General features: G+C 44.8%; 2 protein-coding genes across 3 annotated transcripts; one reads left to right on the top strand and one right to left on the bottom strand.

Moving 5' to 3' along the window:
- Positions 1-554: 554 nt before the first annotated feature.
- Positions 555-13,605, bottom strand: clcn6 (chloride channel 6). Its single transcript, XM_076988952.1, has 23 exons — positions 13,194-13,605; positions 12,462-12,521; positions 12,306-12,371; positions 12,149-12,214; positions 11,650-11,716; positions 11,402-11,508; positions 10,978-11,104; positions 10,737-10,804; positions 10,435-10,493; positions 9,989-10,121; positions 9,647-9,760; positions 9,322-9,488; positions 9,031-9,148; positions 8,608-8,737; positions 8,142-8,295; positions 7,457-7,613; positions 6,902-7,008; positions 6,558-6,744; positions 5,875-6,032; positions 4,318-4,474; positions 3,447-3,554; positions 3,111-3,236; positions 555-2,789 (listed from the first exon to the last, which is right to left on the bottom strand). The coding sequence occupies exons 1-23, from the start codon at positions 13,266-13,268 to the stop codon at positions 2,709-2,711; spliced, it is 2,592 nt and encodes an 863-aa protein (XP_076845067.1). The 5' UTR covers positions 13,269-13,605; the 3' UTR covers positions 555-2,708.
- A 71-nt stretch (positions 13,606-13,676) lies between these two features.
- Positions 13,677-20,671, top strand: mthfr (methylenetetrahydrofolate reductase (NAD(P)H)). 2 transcript variants are annotated; one of them, XM_076988953.1, is made up of 12 exons: positions 13,677-13,827; positions 14,351-14,594; positions 14,680-14,918; positions 15,085-15,195; positions 15,310-15,503; positions 16,177-16,427; positions 16,542-16,676; positions 16,932-17,112; positions 18,107-18,289; positions 18,590-18,691; positions 18,791-18,910; positions 19,151-20,671. In XM_076988953.1, the coding sequence occupies exons 2-12, from the start codon at positions 14,356-14,358 to the stop codon at positions 19,367-19,369; spliced, it is 1,974 nt and encodes a 657-aa protein (XP_076845068.1). In that variant the 5' UTR covers positions 13,677-13,827; positions 14,351-14,355; the 3' UTR covers positions 19,370-20,671. The 2 variants fall into 2 exon arrangements, with proteins under 2 accessions (XP_076845068.1, XP_076845069.1); XM_076988954.1 differs by lacking the exon at positions 13,677-13,827 and adding an exon at positions 13,867-14,015.
- The last annotated feature ends 849 nt before the right edge of the window (positions 20,672-21,520 follow it).

Raw genomic sequence — 21,520 nt, 5'->3', positions numbered from 1 at the left:
ATCTCCCCTGTCCAATCAGGTTTCTCTATATCAATTACGCCCCCCTACTCAGACGTCCAGGGCAATTACATCCGCCCCATTGAAATCAGAGGGCAAATATTTTTAATCTGACGTAACGGCTCAAATGAGACGTGCAGAACCGAGGCCAGGTGCGTTCTTGTTGTTCTTGCCTCGAAAAGGGACCGCCAAAGCATGCCAGCCTAAACCCCAACGCGACATTTGCGTCCAAAACCGATGCGCGCCAAGACGTCAGGGTCTGTCAAGGAGCGCCGTGATGACTGCTGCCCCCTGCTGGCGCCACGCCTGTATGGAAGGCATAGGAAACGTTGGAGAGCTAATGAACGGCAGTTTGGTGGTTTCTCAGTAGGGTTCAGGAAAGCCCAGAGTGGCAGGCATCACCAGCCGACTGCAGCAGAAATGGATCTAGGCCCACCATGATCCACTGCACGGACACCTCAATAAACAAAGTTTCCACTTAACAAAACGTTTGGAATTGAATAAAAGTAAATAAACTGAAAGTGGTTTTAAACAACAAATAACCAAGTCGTTTCTTAGTTACGAAGCTCGTCGTAGTGTTTATTTGAAGTAAAAGGCACAGGAGAGTGAGCTTTGCATCAGTCTCAATGCGAGTGTATCGCATGTAAACCTGGGCCAGGATGACCAGAGGCCTAAACCTCAACAGTATTTGCAAAAGTTTGAACATAACAAGTACACCGCGAGAACTGTAGTGGCCTGAGCTCTGGCCATCTCCACCCGCTGACCATCTGCTGACAAAAGATGTCATCATCTCATCAAGTTTACATGGATAATACCGAACAGGGTGTCTGTTCAACTGAATTTCAGTTCAAGCAGCGAGGGTCTCCCACAAGCTGATGCAATGTATCCAAGAGTATTAGCTCATTTCGAGACATGACTTTCAAGTAATTAACTTTTAAAGAAAGTTATACCTCTACCCTTTACCAACATTACTTGTTTTTCCTGCTCGTCTAGAAACAAAGGAATAAATTTGCCGTTTCAGCAAACTGTGCTGATCGAAGGTCGATCAGATCTGCTCAGTTTCATATAGACTGGCATATACAGCAACTAGGTATCTAAGCTCAGAAAAGGCTTTGGAACCCCAAAAATGAATAAAATGGACAATTCATTTCAAAATGTTATGGACTCCCAGAGATTAGGATAGTATGGCCCAACACAGCAAGCTCCCATGAGGTTTACATCGCAACGTGAAATATTCATGAAGATCTTGAAAACAGAAGAATAGGAGATTCATTTTGTTTTTAACCTCAGTTTTGGGTACTTTATGATTCAGAGAACCTTTGACTAGAAAGTGATTCTGTAGCATACAGGTACATTTAAAAACATACTTAAAAAAACATTGGCTACATCAAATAATACTTTCAATAAATGCTCACGTTCTTGCAACGCCAAAATTATAACACTGTCCTTTTAAAATTCATTTTACAATTCATTCAATAAAAGTCATTAGTTAATTAGCATATACTTGAAAAACTGTAACTTAAATCTTAAATAAATCCACATACTCAAAAGAATTTAACAAAAATAAGGAATGCTTAGTGTATAAACAAGTGCAACCATCATGATACCATAAGTCCAATACCATGTACATTACAGCTGCATCACAGTACATTAATGCAAACCAGAACAAAACATCATATGGCCATCATATTAACAGCTGATTACATTTGCAGGACCATGCTCTTGCGTAAATGGGTAGTTTACCGTTGGATCACAGTATTAGAAATGTCATTAATGACCTGCGCTTTGGAGGTTGGTTCTGCTCATGGGGGCAGGTGCAGCCCGAGAAGGTTCATCTGGGTTTCTCTCTGCGTTCTTCCCTCGCCAAGAACCCGGCGTGGACCCCAAGAGAAGAACGACGCGCACAGTGCAATAATTCACCCAAAGAAATGCGATTCCTGAAGTAATACCACCTTCTATTCCGTACCGAGGGACGTCCCGCCACTACAGGCCTCTGGTCAGGAGAGTTCAGTGTGGATGCTAATCCAACACACCTGGCTCTTAATATTCAGCTGCTCATAAGGACATGAGGAGTTTAATAAAGCGTGCTTGATTACAGATGGGACCACACTCTGTACCCTGGCGGGTCTCCCAGACGACAGGGTACCCATCTAGACTTTGTTTCTCTTGTGTCTATGAAGATGCTGTGAAGTAACGAGCCTTTTATTAAACTATTTCAGGTGTTTCGGTCTTTCTGAAATGATTCTAGTCATCAGTCCAGGTTCACTCAGTGATTCTAAAAGGCAGATTTAGTGCAAAAGCATATTGATTTAAAAATAAAAAATAAAAATAAAAAAACAGAACTGGCAACAAAAAATTCTCAATGTCAAATAAAAGTGCTACAATGAGGTCGATAAAACAAGGCAGGATACTGTTCAAACTACAGACTGATTGGTTTTGGTTCAAAACAAAGAAACAGATTTTAAATTCCTTTGAGGTATGGGGAAATGCTTGCATATATGCATGTAGGTAGGTGTGTGTGTGTGTGCCTGTCAGTTTGGACTAAGTACCAAGCACTAGTGGTCCACGAAGTGGTCAGGGCTGGCTGTAAGGGGAGGCCATGCTGGCGGCCCGGCCCACCGGTTGGTGGTCTGGTGCGGGTTTGGGCGAGGTCTGGCCGACCCCCGCTGAGGTGCAGCGGGTGGGGCCGCCTGTCGGCCCGAGCTCTCCCCTCAGATGGTGATGTAGTGCTGGCGTAGCTTGGTCATCAGAAACTCGTGGGTCAGATTATGTCTTGTGATTATGCCTACAATCTAAGAACACATGGAGAACGCATCACCCTCCCACATGAGCACAGGACACACAGAACACTATAGGAAAGCTCTACTTCTAGAGAACCTTTAAGGCTTTTATATGATGTATTTAGTTATGGTCATACATTTCCTGCCATTACACCAAGACACTTTTTACATGCTATCTCTGCTCAAACTAAAGGAAAACTTCCACGGGCCACCTGATCAGGACAACAGGAGTATCTTGGGGTCAGATACACCGTGTCCTCTTTAGATCTTTGGGCCACCCTTCCCAAACTGAACTTCAAAACACACTCTATGCCCCTGCCTGATTCAACGCACCTCTCCGACGGCGTTGACCACTGGCAGGTGGCGTAGGCCCATGGTCCTGAATAGGTTGAAGACCTGTGAGACGTGCGTGTTCGGAGACACCGTGTACGGGCTCGGGTTCATATACGGGGTCACGTCCTGCCGCAGCACACAGACAGACATGGGGAACACGGGGGGTGTGGGGGGTGTTTGCGCAGAAATAATTAGGCTAATTAGGTCTGAGAGTTCGGCGAACACCATGTCATTAGTGCAGGTCTCGTTTCATAGCGAGCGCACACAAGCACTAATTGATAGCCAAATCAGTGACCAATTAACACAGCTGCAGGACGAGCATGACTCTGAACGCACCACGATCATGCGGGGGTTGAGCAGAGCCAGGTCCAGGTCGTGGATGTCAGGGAAGCGCGGGTAGTCCTCCGTCATCTCGCCGTACGAGAGCCGCGGCTGAGACGCGCTCTGCAGGGCACCGCGTCGGGCGAACGAGGTGGAGAAAGAATGTGGAGAGAGAGAGAGAGAGAGAGAGAGAGAGAGAGAGGAAGCAACATTTTATTAGCCTGGAGAAAACTTTATTGGACGGCGGCCAAACAACTGATGCAGACGTTTATAGCCCTGGTCATTCAAATAAAGATATCCTGTTCAAAGTGAATGAATACACGAACAGAGGGAGCAGTCAGGAGAAACCAAAACAATGGGCTTGGTTGAACGTTCACTCGGAGGTCTGCACAACGTCCCTATCTGGCGTGATCCAGCTCACCACTGACCTTCAATCACCACTACTGCTTAAGAGGTTATGTAATGCCTTGATATTCTAACAGCTTTGAACTGAAATCGCGTTAAGTGCATACGATTCACTAGGAGTACTGCAGTTTGTTGCTATAATATCTCTATATGCACAGTGCATATGGATATATAGTGAGCAGATGAACTCCATGGTTAATATTAAGCTTACTGACTTGGTGAACAGAGCTAACTTTAAGGGGATCGTGGTTGTGGTGTTTATGGTGAACTCTGTGGTGAGGACACCTGCCTAGCATGATCGTCTTGGTCAATATGATGATCAAAAATATAAAATTAACTTTATGGAGCACATGCTTATGTTTACGGTGACTGTGATTATGGTGTCCGAGGTTGTACGTAGAGATGAACAGAAATCGGCTTTACAGAGAGTCCAGGTAAGGGCAAAGGTGAGCAGGTCAAAGGTGAGAGTGTGAGCACTCACCGACTGATTCTCAGCGTAGCACACCCCCCGCATCAGCAGGTTGACGAGCTGCGAGCGAAGGATGAGTCCGTGGAAGGTGAGGGGGCGGAACCTCTGCTCCATGCTCCACTCCTCGCTGGGGGACTGGTCCGGGTACAGGTTCGGGTAGGGCGCGTGCCTGCTCCGGGCCCGCCACAACACAGGGACACCTCAGCTTAACCTCCTGCAACAACTGCAATTTCCATCTCAAGAACCATTTTCATTTTCTTTCCATTTCAGTCCTTTATCTGTTTTTTTTTCTTCTTTTTCTATTTACAAAAAAAATTCTTAAAAAAAAAAACATTTAAAAATAGTTTTCATTCTGGATCAACCCCTGCTCCAAAGCCTCCTGTCTTGACAGGGCTATGCAAAGTTGGGGCGCTGAGGGTCCTCCAGCACCCCCTACTGTCAGGATTATGTAAATACAACTAATTTAAAAAGTATAAATGTACGTGAATGTATTTCTGTGTCTGTAGTAGAATAGTAGAGGTTGTATTTTTATATTATGGTTTATTTATACATTTTCAAAATCCGCATGCTTGGCACTGCCATTTGTGTTTTGATCAACAATTTTGCATTTGGTAGTTTGAGATGTCGCAAAAAAGAATTTCAGATTTCAGCATTTGAGCTGCTGCTTTATCAAAATCTCAAATCACAGTTCAGTTAAACAGAAAACCTACATCACTGTGGCTTTTTAGTATGACATCACCATGCACGTCATGTACACTGATAAAAAAATTTCCATTAAACTTTGGGTGCCTGGGACCAGCGGATGTGAGAAATTAATGGATGTGAGAAATTGGAAGTTCCACACTGCTGGGGAACAACACCCCCTTGCTTTGATGTTAGGATTTGGCCCATTATGGGTCTGGCCCATTTTCTGCCCAGGGGTGTAGCTCATGTTCACCATTCAACAAAGAGAAGAAGGGAATACATTAAGGATCCTGGGAGTTGAAACCAGAGTACAGAAAGAAAGTTGCACTTGGTCTAATTCATTCTGGCGATGGCAGTTGTTAAGACTGGATTTACATGTCGCCAAACCGCAGGCTGAGAGGAGAAGCACAACTGTACTGCTCGCACAGTTTTAACTTTACGATGTCTCCGCCTTACGGAGCACCTAAAGTCTTCAGGCGGAGATTGGCCCCGACGGCCAGAGCTGACAAGGTCGCCAAGAATGACCTGCCCTGCCAATCTCAGAGGTTCTGATGGGCGTGAGACTGTAGAACCAATCAGCTGAGACGATGCGGAAAAGAACCAATCAAGTTCAGAGACTAAGAGGTCTTGCACTTGCCTTTAGGTCACTGTCGCGACAGTTACGCAGCCCGTTTCTCCTTCAGCTATTTACGAATAGCGCCACATTACCCGAGGCATCCTTAGAAAGACGTAACTAACTAGCACTTCCACAGCTCCCCATTCAAAAACTCCATTTACCAAACCAGGAGACGCGTTTCTCTGTGACACGAGACGACGCGTAGACGAACACCACGATCGCCAGCTCACATCCCTCCCTCCCTCCCTCCATCCTGTGTGAGCGCCCACCTCCTCTCCAGCATCTGCTGCAGGATGTCCTGGCCCTCGTCGGTGGGCTCCGCGGCCGCCCGCTCGTCACACACGTTGCGCAGTTCGCTGGACGGGTACGACTTCATGGACTGGCACCGCCGTCGCTGCTCGCCCGCCCGCGTCAGCACGCTGCTTTTCTGGTGGGGAGACGCCGTTTGAGAGCACGCAGACATGAAACAACCCCCCACCCCCACCAACACCACCACCATCACCACCACCACCACTACCACCATCATCATCACCACCAGCCAACAGGTGAAACATGAAATTACTTCCTTGGGTTGTTTTTATATGCAACAAATTACATTACGAAACCTATGACATCTAAAACATTAAAACTTGATGACAGACCTACAGTCCCTTCATCTCACTGTGGAACGCGAGACTGCTGGGGACAAACCTTCCACCATAAACATGACTAGTGGCTGGTGTGAAAGGGAGAGCTAGCGCCATCTAGTGGACAAACGCCATAGTGTCAGAAACCAACCCTCGACCTCTGCTTCTGGAATAAATGGTGTAAATATGTACGCTGCCGGCTAGACACTACACGGATGGATCTCTGAAGATCTCTGAATGAGATGAGAACTAATTTAGACTAGAAGATCTAGATCGATGTGCCTCTTCTGCCGTGTGATTGGTGCTAATGGGCAGGTGGGCGTTACCTTGAACCTGATGTTGTTGCTAACCAGGATGTTCCCCTTCATGAACTCCTTCTCGTTGTCGCGGTTCTCCGTGACGACGGGGAAGGCGTGGTACGCCGTGGTTCTCAGGATGCTGACCAGAGACTGGACGCGCGTGTGAGGGTACACGTACGTGAGGTTGGGCTCCATGATGTCGCTGGCAGTGAGTCTGACGGACCCACGTGGGAGGAGGGGGTTTCAAACGTGAGGAAAGGAGTGGGTGAAAAAGATGAAGGAGAGAAGAAAAAAGGATAAGACAGTTAAAATGAGAGGAGGGCAGTAAAACTGAAAAGAGTTTGTGTCGTGAGGTAAATGGTTTCTCCCACTTGTCCATTTCGACTTCGGTCTCCCACTCCAGCAGCGGTACTCCTCTCAGGTGAATATGAATGTCGTAGATGCCTTTATTAAAGAAGTCCCCGGTCCACTTGGCCACCTGGTCAAACAGCACAGCATTTAGCACCTCTACACTAGAGCAGGAAGCCCAAGAACCTCCTCTGACATCAACAAGCAGGTGAAACAAATACAATATTCTTTGAATGACACACAATTCTGTAATAAATCTAATTTTGTGTGTTCTTGTATTCACAATCCGAATCTCTTCATATTAACAGACTGGGGCAGTCATGGCCTGGCGGTTAGTTAACTGGTCTTGTGACCCAAGGGGCATGGGTTCGATCCCCAGACCTGAGGCCATGACTGAGGTGCCCCTGAGCAAGGCCCTTTACCCTCAATTGCTCACTTGTATAAAATGAAATAAAAATGTAAGTCGCTCTGGATAAGGGCGTCTGCCAAATGTCATAAATGTAAATGTTTCCACTTTAGGACAGTAACCAACATTGAACATCTTGGTTTGTGTAAAAAAATGCTGACTACATTCTTACCATTAGTGTGATCATGATGGGAAGCCCATAGGTGATCTCATTGGTCGATTCAATAAGAATTACAGTCAGGCTGATGGTCATGCGGACCACGCCCCCCAGAAAGGCTGCTGCACCAATCAGAGCGAATGTCCCTGAATATATATGCATGCCCAGATTTCTAAAGCACAAGACATATGTTTGAAAGAAGTTACGACACTCAGAACAGCAGCAAGGAAAGAAAGGACTTCCTTTTCTCACATAAAACTCAAAATGAAAACAGAAGCATCAGTCAAACTGAAATCTAAACACTGAGGGGATGAGTGAAATTACACTCCTAATTCACCTTAATAAACATTTCAGAATTTATCTCGATACAACAGGGCAGGTGTGTGCAGTTTCTCAAGGTCAATAGGTACAGTATATCCGCAACTATCAAAGGCTGCTAACAGTCATTAACACACAGCCAGTCAGTTATCGTTGGTCTCGACGGGACTGAAAAGGCGGTCACTGGCCCATATTTGTTCTTGTGACATACGTATCATAAAACATACGATAGACAGACTGATGTCATTTAGATAAACCCAACGACCTCACAGGCCGTATTTCTCAAAGGTACTATTACACAAATCCTGAGTGGTTGAAAATGCCATAAGCAATCGATACACCGCAAGTGTGTATATTCAAACGTGCGATTGTGTCATCGTACATTTTGAGGACGTTGGCCACCAGGCGTCCCAGAGACGCCCCGCATAGCAGAGAGGGTACAAAAAGACCACTGGGGACGGAGACACCGTAGGTCCAGCAGCTCAGCAGGAAGTAGAGGACGAAAAAGAGAGAGAGCGTGACCGGGCTAAACGTGGCTTGAGGGAGAGAGAGAGAAGGACAGAGAGGGGGAAAGAGTGAGAGAGAAGAACAGAGAGAGGGGGAGAGAGAGGAAGAAGGAGGAGAAGTTGTAATAACAAATCACAGAGGCAGACAGCTGTACTGAATCTGAAGACACAGATGAGGGCTGGGGTTTGACCGGCCGACACTGCAGCATGTCTCTGTAGGTGGGAGTACAGAGCTTGTGAACTTTGCACTTTGAACTTTGTCACCACCAGCGTTAATCTGTCACACTCTCACCTGAAGCTTGTGTGTGTGTGCGAGCGTCTGTGTGTGTGCATCTTCCTCACCATCCTGGTGGAAGAGTTGATGTATGGCTATCTCCTGAGGGTTGAAGAACAGGGTAGCCATATCGTTGTAGGTTTTATTGGCGCAAAAGAAACGTCGGATGGTAGAGTTCACGTCTTCACTTTCCAGCACCTAAAAAAACACAAGAACACTGTTTACAAACCCATACTGGGACAAGCACATTAATTAACCAGCACAGCATTTCCAGTTCAAGGCACATTAATAGAGATTACACAGTGCATCAGCTTGACATGCAATAGTGAGACCATACAAAGCAAAGAGCAAAGGTCACAGTTCACCCAGCTCATGCAAGTTATTCTGAAAATGGCAGTTATAAAAGCACTCGAAACAGAAGCATAAAAAAAAACAACAACCAGACTGTGAGGGAGAGGAGAGTTTCTTCCTCTCTAGGGACTTAAACTAACCGGGGCAGTTGTGTTGTTGGCTGCAGGGGGCGCCAAATCCCTGCACTCTCCCAGAGTCATGGAGGCCATGAAAACCACCACCGTCGTAACCATGCAGACCAGCAGACTCTCCAACACCCTGCCAAATAACACAGAGAGAGGTCTTCATTCACATCAGCCTTACTTTCCTCTGTGGTCATTTTCGGCTATGCCAATTTTCATTGCTCGAATCTGGGAGATCAGACACCGAAATGTAAGACAGCGTAATGACGGAGATGGAAACGGCGGCCTGGTGGTCCGGACTCCGTCTACCTGATGAACTTGGCTTTGGGGTGGACGTTGCGCATGCGATACTTGGCGAGGCGCTTGTTGACGCAGTTAAAGAAGGCACCGAGCAGTCCTCCCACCAGGCCCATGAGCACGAAGAAGGCCAGGTCCACGGCCGTCCACAGGTGGCACTGTTTATCCCCGTCCTGACACTGCAGGATTACACAGGGGCGAGACCAACACTGACGGATCAGAGAACGTAGCAACGAGCGAACGATCGAACGATCGATGTAACCGGAGATGTCTCAGCGGCCCGGAGACGTTCGCTCGGGATGGAGCCATCTCGGCACAAACCCCACAGACGTTTCACCTTAAACTCGCCGAAGTTGAGTAAGCCGGGCAACTGGAAGGAGCCCCACTTGTTGTAGTTGATTCCCGAGCGGAAGAAGTTGAGCGTGAAGGTAGCAGACATGGAACAGAACAGCTGGTGCACAGGAAAATAGAAAGAGAGAACACAGATATTAGTTCTTACCAGTTCTGGAAACTCCATGTTTATGGCTCACTAGCAGCAATCCTGAATACGAGTTTATAATATATGCTACTATATACAATCATAATGTCACCCAGGAAGTAGGGAGACTTTCTACAGGTGACACGGTTTCCACTATCACCAGGCTGCAGTGGTGGTGTGTTGCCCCGCCCACCTCCTCACCACTTTCCAGGTTAAAGCCTGGTTCCAGAAGGAGGATCCCTCCTCCAGGCTGAACAGCGTCCCCCCGATGGGAGCGCCGAAGGCCGCTGCCACCCCAGCCGCCGCTCCGGCCGACACGAAGTCCCTCTTGTCCCTGACGAGTCACAGCACGAACACGTTTTCCCAAAGCGACGTGGACAGCTAAGCTTTGTCTATGTTCAGAACTGTCGTCACATCGGAAAGCACTGGCTTAATGGTTTCTGCTTCAGTGTCGAATGTTTCTTTGCCAAAAAATACATTTAAAAAATCGGAATTTATTACCCCAAACCCATTCTCATTTCATGTTCGTATACTAAGGTAGGATTAGAGTAGATGGGGAGATGTTCTAGGGGTGGAGAATGACGCAGTGAGACAGGCTACCACACGGACAAGGTGCAGGAGATCAGGAGACATCCTGAAGCTCTTACCTGTCGCTTCGGAAATACGGGAACTGAAAGCGGATTTTCTTGAAGGTTATGCTCTGAAACTGAACAAAGATCACAGTATAATGTTTGCGTAAAATGTTTGTATAATTTTTTTTGAATGTTTCAATTTACCTAAAATATGAATAACATCAGCACTAATGTCAACATAACTTCCTTTAGTCTGCAGCTGACATTGTGCAGTAGCAACAATGTACTTTACATTTGATATGAGAATAAGCTTTGCAGTTCTTGCGCTGTTCCTGGTCTATAGAGTCTTTGTTACAGTAGATGTAGATTGTTGGCACCTGGGGCAGTCCTGCTCCTATGATCGCTCCGCTGTGAATCATGGGTCCCTCTTTGCCCACAAAAAGCCCTGAAACAGAGTATCCACTCAGCCTGTACTAGTGTACAGTTCATTCCATCAGTGGAGAGAAGCAACCTACAGAACGTTCTTACAGCTACACCTCACACGAGCGCTCCTCGCACGTCCTCCAATAAACTGTAGTGATAAGATGAGCCGACATCAGCAAGACAGTGAGTAATTACCTCCTGCGACAGCGAACAGGACGCCGACGGCTTTGCAGACGAAAGTGCGGAGACGCACGATTCCAGGGATTTTCACCCCATTCAGGTAGCTTTTGATCTCCGGTATGCCTGATCCACCCGACACAGGCTAGGGGGTGAGATGGGGTGTCTGGTCAGTGCAGACAAAGGTTTTCTTTGGCAGCCAATTTAAACTAAAAGTATCTTCAGCCTAGGACAATACTGCTGCTGAGGACTTCAGAGTGTGAAAGCCATGAGCAAACTTAAGTCCATGAAGTCAACACAGAATGCTGGGCCCTCTTCTCTACTGGATCTCACTCAGCTCAACAAGATCACGCTGACATTGTGATCAATAATCAATCAGAGAGTCATGTCATATGAGCTGGCAAGCAGCACACACAGTAGTCAGCATAAAAGAAGACCTTACCTCAACCAGAACCAGCACACTGGCGATGAACACAAACGCCATGTTGAAAGCTAAAAGCTCAAGTAATGACAAGGCAAGGCAGCCATGTTCACTGCAGTCTTCCACAGCTGAAAACCATGCTAAGGACGTTGAGACGGAAAACTGTGGTTAACGCGGTTAATGTGCAACACACCTTATTTCTGTAAAACATTGCAGCTAATATCTCAATAGAAGCCTTCCTCGCAATGTAATTTCACCACAAAGGATACAGGTGCCGACCAACTTGAACTTCAGTTGAGTGAAAAGGTGCACGAAGAAGTCAACAAACACACCAGTCTAAAAAGACAGAAATTATGCCTTGAGAATAGTTGTACATGGCAGTAGAAGTATTGCATGTCTTCAGCTACAGTGTTAACACCCCCTAAATAAAAACCATATTCACATACTTCAATATTTTCACAAGTATAACAAGTGGTTCAAGATTATTGAAGGCTCAGTGACAGGCTTAGATTACCAAACTCCTGGAGCAGCCCCACTGCCTGTGGAACTGCAGAAGACCTTACTTACACGCAGGGGCACTGACTGCACTAGAAACAGAAGATGTCTGGAAATAAGATGTTTAAAACGCACCTTATAGTTTACTTTAAGACTTCTAATAGATCACTGCATGTCAAGTACCAGTATAAAACCTATGCATTCCTGCGCACAGATCAGTTGTAAACAACAGATCAGTTAAAGCACACAAGTTTGAAAGAGTGCTGATCATACCAGGCCTGTGGACACTCCAATGGCAAACACCAACATCCACTTCACAGCTTCATACTTCTTGGCTTTCTAGAGTAGCAAAAGGGAATTATAAATGGGATAATAACTGGATAAAGAGCAGTTACCACAGAAATGTGAAATGTGAGGTTTGAGGTTTCACCTTATTGTCCAGCCCCTCCAACACCTCCACATACGGCTCATTAATACATCTGTCATAATCCAAACTCTGTGAAGAAAAGCAAAACTTTCAACTCTAGTCTTACAGTCCTAATATAATGAGTTAGTATCATTTATATTAGTCTGGTCTGTCTCTCACCTCATAGTCTTTTCTTGGTAGTATTTCATCTTCATCCTCCCTGGTCTCTCCTAGAATTGTCTGACAAAAGGTTTGTTTAAAATATTAACCAATAACACTGTGAATTTCTTAATTTAAAAGATAACTGATGCACTCCTATTTGTCCATATATCGACCTGTGAGCAAGTGACATCTGGTGAGTGAGTGGTGGTGAGCTGTGCAGATGGCAAATTATAGATCCAAACCTAACAAAGGGTTCAACTCCTCAATATGTACAGTGCAGACTTTCTATTTTATCTCCAATGCAAGTGTATCGCCCACGTTTCAATAAACTAGAAACGGCAATTGGTTACATTTATTTTTTTGATCGTTATTATTTTATTGTAATAATAATTAATAAACAATTACAAATTACTCATTACAATTTAGCTAGCTAGCTAACTGCAAACTCAAGAACTACAATCTACAAACTACGATTGCAGAGGCGTTTACAAAAGTACTCTTTTTGCCAAACAAACCCATTGATTAGACAGAAATAGATATTTGATACCATTTACAAAACTACAAGAAAGTCATTTGTCAACGTTACATGAAGCAGCTACAACATCAGTGGGCGGAGCTTCAGTGGGGAGCTGTTCTAGCAGCAGGCAAAACATGTTCTCTAACCACATATAGCAACCATGCTGATAAAAACCTTCAGACGCGCACATTAACACTGGATGTCAGGAACGGAGAGATACATAGATATAATACCAGTTCCTCCGGAGTTCTGGTTTCTTCATCTCTGCAGCAGCACTGACAGCGCAAACAGCTCCCACAACACGCCATCTTCAGCAGCGCACGGACGGCCTTTCCGCTCACGTCACGTGACGGACATCAAGCGAGTCGCAAACGCGCATGTTTTGCGCAGAATTACTCTTTTGCATGTACAAAACAGACCAAAACCCCACCGACCAACAACAAAATCACTAATAACACTGAATCAGAACAAATTACCAAAACGTTACGTTCATGCACAACTCCCTAATGAAATGTATCCATCGTTCGTAACATAACCATGATAAAACTAAGGACAGCCACCTGTATATTACATTTTAAATGAATGACACGCGTACATAAAACAAAGACAAATATGTTTTTGCGTTTCACTGATTGATTTATAAACTACACCGGGTTGAAATGCCACAAAGCTCCGTGTAGTTGAACGTTCCCCCAGTGGAGGCGTGGTCTGTGAGGCTAAGCCCCGCCCCACCACAACAGCGATGAGGTTTTTTTTTTGGCTCATATATCCCGTCTTGATTTCGTGTAGCGTTCGTTGGATGTTGGGTCTGTTGAGTATAGGATTCACGTTCACTATTTGGGGGGACATCCGGAATATCTAGGCGAGGTAAATAAGAATGACTTCTACTTTGTTTCCGCTTGGTCGCTTTTGAGCCAGCTGCCTGATTCACGAACACAGAGCGCTACCAGTTGGACAAGCTGCTGCAAACGTGCGAGACGTTTCACGTCCACATGGGCTGATCCTACAGAACTTCTACTCACTTCTCTCAGATATAACGTTAACTTAAATAAGATGTATGCCTTTCTATAGAGAATTGTTTCTTTACAGTAACGTTAGCTAGTTAATCTTTTTGATTAACATTTGATCATTTACAAAGTAACTAGCTAGGAAAAAATTTTCATTGTGGTCTACAGATGTATCTAGATCCACGTTGCAAGAGTTAATATCTAATCTTTCATGTGCGTATTTATGTTATAGTCATACTTGTGTTACTGTCAGTACTATTTATCGGAAAAGCTATTTGCTTATTTTTATAGTAACAATGTAAATGTCTTGTTGTTCCGAGCTGCGATTACAGTCAAATCTAAATACGACGGGGTCAGATTTAGATGTTCTCCTGTGTCCGTAGGAAATATGGTGAACCAGAGGGTGGACACGTGTTGCCAGTCGTGCAAGAGCGAGTCGAGCGGGGCCAGCAACAGCGGAGAGAGCTCCAAAGAAAGCTCGAGATGTTCGACCCCCGGGCCGGACCAGGACCGGACCGACAGGCTGCGGGACAAGATGAGGCGCAGAACGGAGTCAGGGGACCACTGGTTCTCCCTGGAGTTCTTCCCCCCTCGCACGACCAACGGAGCGGTGAATTTAATATCCAGGCAAGTTCTCGCAGCGGGGAGGTGCTGATGTTTTTAGTGCTGCACTTGTTGCTGGAACGGTTTCATGTTTGCTCGTGTACTTTAGATTCGACCGTATGGGATCCGGCGGGCCTCTCTTCGTTGATATAACCTGGCATCCAGCAGGAGATCCGGGGTCCGACAAAGAAACTTCCTCGATGATGATCGCTAGTACGGCAGTGAATTACTGCGGCCTGGAGAGCGTTCTTCATCTCACCTGCTGCAGACAGACGAAAGAGAAAATCACAGACCACCTCAACAAGGCCAAGCGCTTGGGTTTGAAAAACATCATGGCACTAAGAGGAGGTAAGTGTAATGGTCAGTGATGTCACGAAACGAATAGCAAAATATTCACTGGTAAATTCTAATATGTATGAATTAGAGCATGGTTAATATGTTTTTATATCACATTCTGACACATGTAAATGAGAAGAAATTGTAATGTAAGCTAAAAAAACCCTCGTCTGTACAGATCCCGTAGGAGCAGACTGGGAAGAAGAAGAGGGCGGATTCAATTATGCTGTTGACCTGGTCAAACACATCCGTAGTGAATTTGATCATTACTTTGACATCTGTGTCGCTGGTAGGCGTTCGGGAACAACTAACCTGTTTGCCAGTTGTTTCTTCTGAGTTATTCATTTTGACTTTGATTTTTTATTTTTTTTTACCCACAACTCCCTGTTCTCTGTGCTGACAGGGTACCCCACGGGACACCCGGAGGCTGAGAGGTATGAAGAGGACCTGATGCACCTGAAGGAGAAGGTGGACGCGGGTGCGGACTTCATCATCACGCAGCTCTTCTTCAGAGCAGAGACCTTCCTCACGTTTGTCAAGGACTGCCGTGCCATCGGCATCACTTGCCCCATTCTGCCTGGGATCTTCCCCCTGCAGGTACTTATGAGTACAGTCATTCGAATAAAAGTCCTGCCTTTGAATACAAGTTAAGCAGTCACTCCATAACACTGTTTGGCGAGAGATATGGTCATAAAACCAACCTGTAGAAGTACCTGTTTTGCTAGTTTGCAAGTCATTGCATTAATTAATTTCCAGTTCTAGTGTAATGGAATTTCCTGCTTAATAGTTTCTCTACTGACCATGCACACAATACTGAGATCCATCCCTGCTGTATTCTTTGTTGTATTAAATTTTACACTGTAACCTACATCTAAAGCAGCGTTACCTTTCAAATATGTGGCTGCAAACAAGAAAGCTTGGATGAAAGCTACAAAAATTACACAAAAGTCGTAAATAAAAATCGTATTTGTAAAAAAGGCAACAACTGGTTAAAACTGTTTTATTCAACTTAAATGTTTTCATTAAAATTTGGCAAAGCATTTTAAGATTATGCAGCCGAATACAACTTAAGCAACCTATTATATAAGCAGAATTTGTATAACTTGCTTATTAAACATAAAACATGCTGATTTATGGTGATTCAAATAATTTAGCAATAGACAACCATGAACAGTACTGAAATTGCCAAGTCCTGTTTTACATAGTGTGATGTGAAGTGGTATTCTACAATCCTTTATGTGGATAAAGATCTCGCCATCTCCATCCACAGGGTTACCATTCCCTGCGACAGCTGGTCAAGCTGTCCAAGCTGGAGGTGCCGGAGGAGATAATGCGCGTGATCGAGCCCATCAAGGACAACGATGCCGCCATCCGCAATTTCGGCGTACAGCATGCGGTGGAGATGTGCAAAGTGCTGCTGGCTAGCGGGGACGTGCCCGGCCTCCACTTTTACACCCTCAACAGGGAGGTGGCCACCACGGAGGTGCTTCGGCAGCTGGGCTTGTGGGCGGAGGACCCCAGGTGAGCGGGCCAGAGCCCTACATTAGTTCTGCACATGCTTCTCGTGGCTCCGGTCTAGCTTTGACTTGTTGACGACCGCGTGTCTTATTGACCGTGCGATGATGTTCTCCAAAGGCGACCTTTGCCCTGGGCCATCAGTGCTAATCCCAAACGGAAGGTGGAGGACGTCAGACCGATCTTCTGGGCCTCAAGGCCTAAAAGCTACATCTACAGGACTCAGGACTGGGACGATTTCCCCAATGGAAGATGGTACTTGGCTTATTCAAATGAGCTTTTAGTTCCAAAATCCTAAGTGTTCCTAAATGTCTTCTTATTTTCATTATTAAAACACGTTCAGTTCATTTGAAATAAGAGTTTGTAAAAATAACTTTGCACGTTTACTTCAGTGTTTTTGGTCTGTACAGCAGCATGCTGGATTTGAAATATTCATTCAAATGTTTCTATTTTTATTTATTTATTTGTATTTGCATATATTCTGAACTGCACTGTTTGCACTTCTGCCAGGGGTAACTCGTCTTCTCCTGCCTTTGGAGAGCTGACTGATTACTACCTGTTCTACCTGAAGAGCAAGTCTCCAAAAGAAGCCCTGCTGAAGATGTGGGGAGAGGAGCTAATGAGTGAGCAGAGCGTGTATGAAGTCTTCACCAACTATATCACATCACAGCCCAACCAGCACGGACACAAGGTAGATCTGCACAGATCCCAGACTTTTTCAAACATACATTCCACAGAAATGGAGTCTCATCAACCCATCAACTCATGAGCCATGTGATCAAATAATAAGATATGCTCCTAGTGTGGTGAAACTTTATATACAGGCAGAAGTGTTAATAGGTCACATATATTTTCTCAGACATTGCAGGTGTTGCATAAGCTAATATATAAATGCACCGTATTTTCCGGACTATAAGCCGCTACTTTTTTCCCCACGATTTGAACCATGTGGCTTATAAAGAGTTGCGGCTTTTCTGTAGATTTTTCTTCACCCGTCAGGGGCGGAGCAGACAGTTAATCAGGTGGTAGGTCAAAGTTGTAAATCAAAGATAAAAGTGCTCATTTTCATTTAGGACATGCAAGCAGCAGGCATGATGAAGAATTGTGTTGTGCCAAATTCCGACTCCCCAGCAGAATCAGACTCCCCTCGTTTACACACGCATAAATATGCTACAGATGATATTTGGGAGTTACAGTGATTATAAATTAGTTCATTGAGCACTCTAGTTTTGTCCTAACTAGATATTTAGACATAATACTGCTGTAATACTGCGAAGTCGTGGTCAGAGGTGAACTTTGGTATAGCCAGTGTGTATTTTATTTAAAATGATTAACACCCTTGAGCCAGTGTGGCTTTGGACGTAGATAATGCCGTGCTGTTTGCTGTGATGGATAATTAAAGTCTACCTCTTATTTATGCATAGAAACATACATCGACAATATAATCTGTAGCGTCTTTATGCGCGGATAAACGAGGGGAGTCGGAATTGGGCACATCATCATCTGAAAGCCAAATCTGTCGCACATAAAATGCTACAGGCACCTTTCGGTTCAGTTAAATGTATTCAGTTCAGTAGATATATGCGGCTTTTAGCCCGGTGCGGCTTATATTGAGGTGCGCTCTATCGTCCAGAAAATACGGTAATTCAAATGCAGCACAATATCTGTGCGTAACCTCACTGCAGGTGATGTGCCTGCCATGGAACGATGACCCCCTGGCTCCAGAGACGAACATGCTGAAGGAGACGCTGGAGAAGGTGAATCGTAGAGGTGTCCTGACCATCAACTCCCAGCCCAACGTCAATGGCAAACCTTCTTCTGACCCCGTCGTGGGCTGGGGGCCGCCAGGTGGATACGTGTTCCAAAAGGTTGGAAGGATTTTTTTTGGAAGCTTTTTTTTTTCTTTTTCTATATTGAGAACTATTGGCCTGATGCTTCTCTGTCTGCAACTTTGCCTGATGGCCATCATAACGTTATAAACAATAACAAGGAATAAGATAATTAGGATGTGTGGAATTTCTCATTTGTTGTTGGAGTGCAGTAATTCTGGGAAATTGAACCTAGAGTAACGATTAAAGACATTCTAATTAGCTTTGGAAGATTTGGAAGATCTTCAGCCAAAAAAAATAAACTATATATACAAAAATATTTTATTTTTAAATTTTTAGGCATACTTGGAATTTTTCACCTCAAGTGAAAATGTAAGCGCACTTCTTAAAGTGCTGAAGAAATACGAACCGCGCGTGAACTACCACATTGTCAACGTGAAGGTAAAATGCGCCTGTTGCGTCCACTCATGTCCAGATACAAGGCGTGTTCACTCACATAAGGCCTGAGCCCCTTGTGTGACCATGTTCCTTACACGACAGGGCAAGAATATCACAAACGCAACAGACATGCAGCCCAACGCTGTAACCTGGGGGATCTTCCCAGGCAGAGAAATTATCCAGCCAACCGTGGTGGATCCAGTTAGCTTTATGTACTGGAAGGTAAGAAGAGCCCAACACATTTATATATAGACTTTACCTCTTATGTAGATTTGAATGTACTTTATTAGGATAAATGCTTTGGTCATAACTTATCAGATGATCTCTTATCAGATGACTTATCTTTACTGCTTAACCGGTCAGAACAGGTTGCTTGTTGGTGTCGCGATTCTTTTACGGGATAGTCGCGTGAGCTTGGGCTTATCGCTTATAACAACCTCATTTTCCCCCCTCGCCCCCCAGGACGAGGCGTTCGCTCTGTGGATCGAACAGTGGGGGAAACTGTACGAGGCAGAGTCACCTTCCCAAATGATCATACAGTATGTCCACGACAACTACTTCCTGGTCAACCTAGTGGACAATGACTTCCCCCTCGACAGCTGCTTGTGGCAGGTCATTGACGACATGTTTGAACTCATAGACGCACCTCCAGAACCTTTCGAGCAGGAGGACTCACAGTAGCTTTAAAATGAAGCTTGTGTGCTGCTGCTTTATCATAGGAGTTCATGAACACACACGGACAAATCATTACAACCTTCTATAACGCCAAATATTTATTCCTTCAAAATATATATTTTTAGTTGTCTCATAATTATTGTATTATGAGTAATTTGAATAGAATTATTTATATTAATATTGACTGAGAGGACAATTTTTGAATGGAATATTATGTTCTTTTATGACCATAGTTGGTCGTGCGAGGGGGAATGAACTCCAGGGAGAACCAGTGGTCCCCTGACACCGTCGTGCGCCTCATCTTTTATGACCATATGTCCAGGGACTAACGAGAGCTTCTTTTTGTATGTTTTAACTTAATGGTTTTTAAGCTATACAAACTGTCTTTGATTCTCCATGTGTCCCAACCATAAGGCCACAAGGGTGTTCTTTCCTTATGCTATCATCATACCAGCAGACATGCGTGCGCGCACACACAAACAATACAACATCCTTGCTGTGGTTTTAGAGAGTTAGACTAATGCACAAGCAAATATTTACTAGCAGTGATCTCCAATGTCATGCTGTGAGTTTTTTTTTATTACTGTTGTAATCTCTCAGAAGTCCTTGTTAGTTTTTCCCCCTCTTCTTTCATTTTCCAACGTTTGTGGGGTTTTGTTTTTGGTCCATTGCTAAAAAACAATTTCATATTTCCACACATTCTAAGAATTTGTTAGCACATATGAGCTATTAAATCTAAAGTTTATTTTTTATGTATTTCTTGTTGCACCTTAAGGTCAGCTACGATGTAAAATGATTTTGAATCTAAACAGCACCTTGCTATGAATTATGGGATGAAATAAGCTGAAACTCTCATGGATGGTAGAAGCCAGAGGATGGACAGGCTCTCGTGAACAGAAGCTATGTTGCACGTGCTCTCGTGAACAGAAGCTATGTTGCACGTGCTCTCGTGAACAGAAGCTATGTTGCACGTGCTCTCGTGAACAGAAGCTATGTTGCACGTGCTCTCGTGAACAGAAGCTATGTTGCACGTGCTCTCGTGAACAGAAGCTATGTTGCACGTGCTCTCGTGAACAGAAGCTATGCGGCACCTTGTGCCCTGGACACGCATGTGTGAATCTACATGCTGTGGTTCACACAGGCCAGTGGTTCACACAGGCAGCCAACCGTGTAACAGCCAGAGATCTATAGGACCCCACCATCCCAACAAAAGCTCAGTAGGTTCAGTAGGTCTGCTGTTCCCACCGCTGTTCTCCACGTAAACTGCTTGCACATTTTCATATTAAAGTTTATATTTCAACTGTTGCATGGAAGGAGTCGCTGGACTTTTATTTTGGCGGATGACGTATAGTCCTCTAGAGCAGGTGATTGGGCGTGCTGGCAGCAGTCCCAGAATTCAGTGCCTGTGCTCAGTGGCACCACATGCAGGGGAATGTCTCCTGTTACATAACCGAACCCACTGACCTTACGATCCCAGGCACCGCTCCAACACAAAATTACATTTACCTAACGGCTGTCCGGCAGGGTTTGGGTGACCTGGCAGACCGTTGCTATTGGGGAGGATGGTGTCAGTGGGGGAAAATCATTACTGCTGGGTATAGGTGAACCTTGACCCTGGCATATAATGAAATAACCATGAAACAAAAGCATCAAAATGGATAAAATATGTTTAGTGTACAATTCATTCAGAGGCATAATGGATTGCTTTTTTGTTTGAATGTTTTGCACCAATAGAACACCTCACTGTATATAATAACAGAGTATAGTTAGGCAGTTTTAATTTATTACTTGCTGTTCGTTTTACACAGACATGAGCACAAAATGCTTCCACTGCTCTGGATCAAAGCCAAAAACGACACATGGTTCAGCTGCTTGAGCTCCTATGCCACTATTACCAACGTGAGCGTCACAGGGAGATAAATCACTGCTGACTCGGAGAGTACCTCCCTAATCTGATCCCCACGTTTCCCACAATGCAAGAAAGACACGTGGAAAACGTCCTTTGGTGTATGTGAGGTTTTGATACTGAACGTTGCACATTTTTGGTCTATCATTATACATCACTGTGATATGCAATGAATCATTTCAAATTTGGCGTAAGCATCTTTAGTCAGATAACCAAACAGTTACGTGTGTGTGTGTGTGTCCCTACCCCTG

Source organism: Brachyhypopomus gauderio, unplaced genomic scaffold (assembly GCF_052324685.1).
Source record: "Brachyhypopomus gauderio isolate BG-103 unplaced genomic scaffold, BGAUD_0.2 sc65, whole genome shotgun sequence".
Taxonomy (NCBI): Eukaryota; Metazoa; Chordata; class Actinopteri; order Gymnotiformes; family Hypopomidae; genus Brachyhypopomus; species Brachyhypopomus gauderio.
The sequence above is the reverse complement of the archived record's forward strand: the minus strand, read 5'-3'. Positions and strand labels throughout refer to the sequence as shown.

Coding starts and splice junctions, on each gene's coding strand:
- clcn6 (XM_076988952.1), bottom strand. CDS start 13,268: ATGGCGTGTTGTGGGAGCTGTTTGCGCTGTCAGTGCTGCTGCAGAGAT. Junction 9,761..9,988: donor AGGCTTTAACCTGGAAAGTG/GTGAGGAGGTGG, acceptor CCTGTGCACCAG/CTGTTCTGTTCCATGTCTGC. Junction 3,237..3,446: donor TCAACCCCCGCATGATCGTG/GTGCGTTCAGAG, acceptor GTGCTGCGGCAG/GACGTGACCCCGTATATGAA.
- mthfr (XM_076988953.1), top strand. CDS start 14,356: ATGGTGAACCAGAGGGTGGACACGTGTTGCCAGTCGTGCAAGAGCGAG. Junction 17,113..18,106: donor CCAACCAGCACGGACACAAG/GTAGATCTGCAC, acceptor ACCTCACTGCAG/GTGATGTGCCTGCCATGGAA. Junction 18,290..18,589: donor GTGGATACGTGTTCCAAAAG/GTTGGAAGGATT, acceptor TTAAATTTTTAG/GCATACTTGGAATTTTTCAC.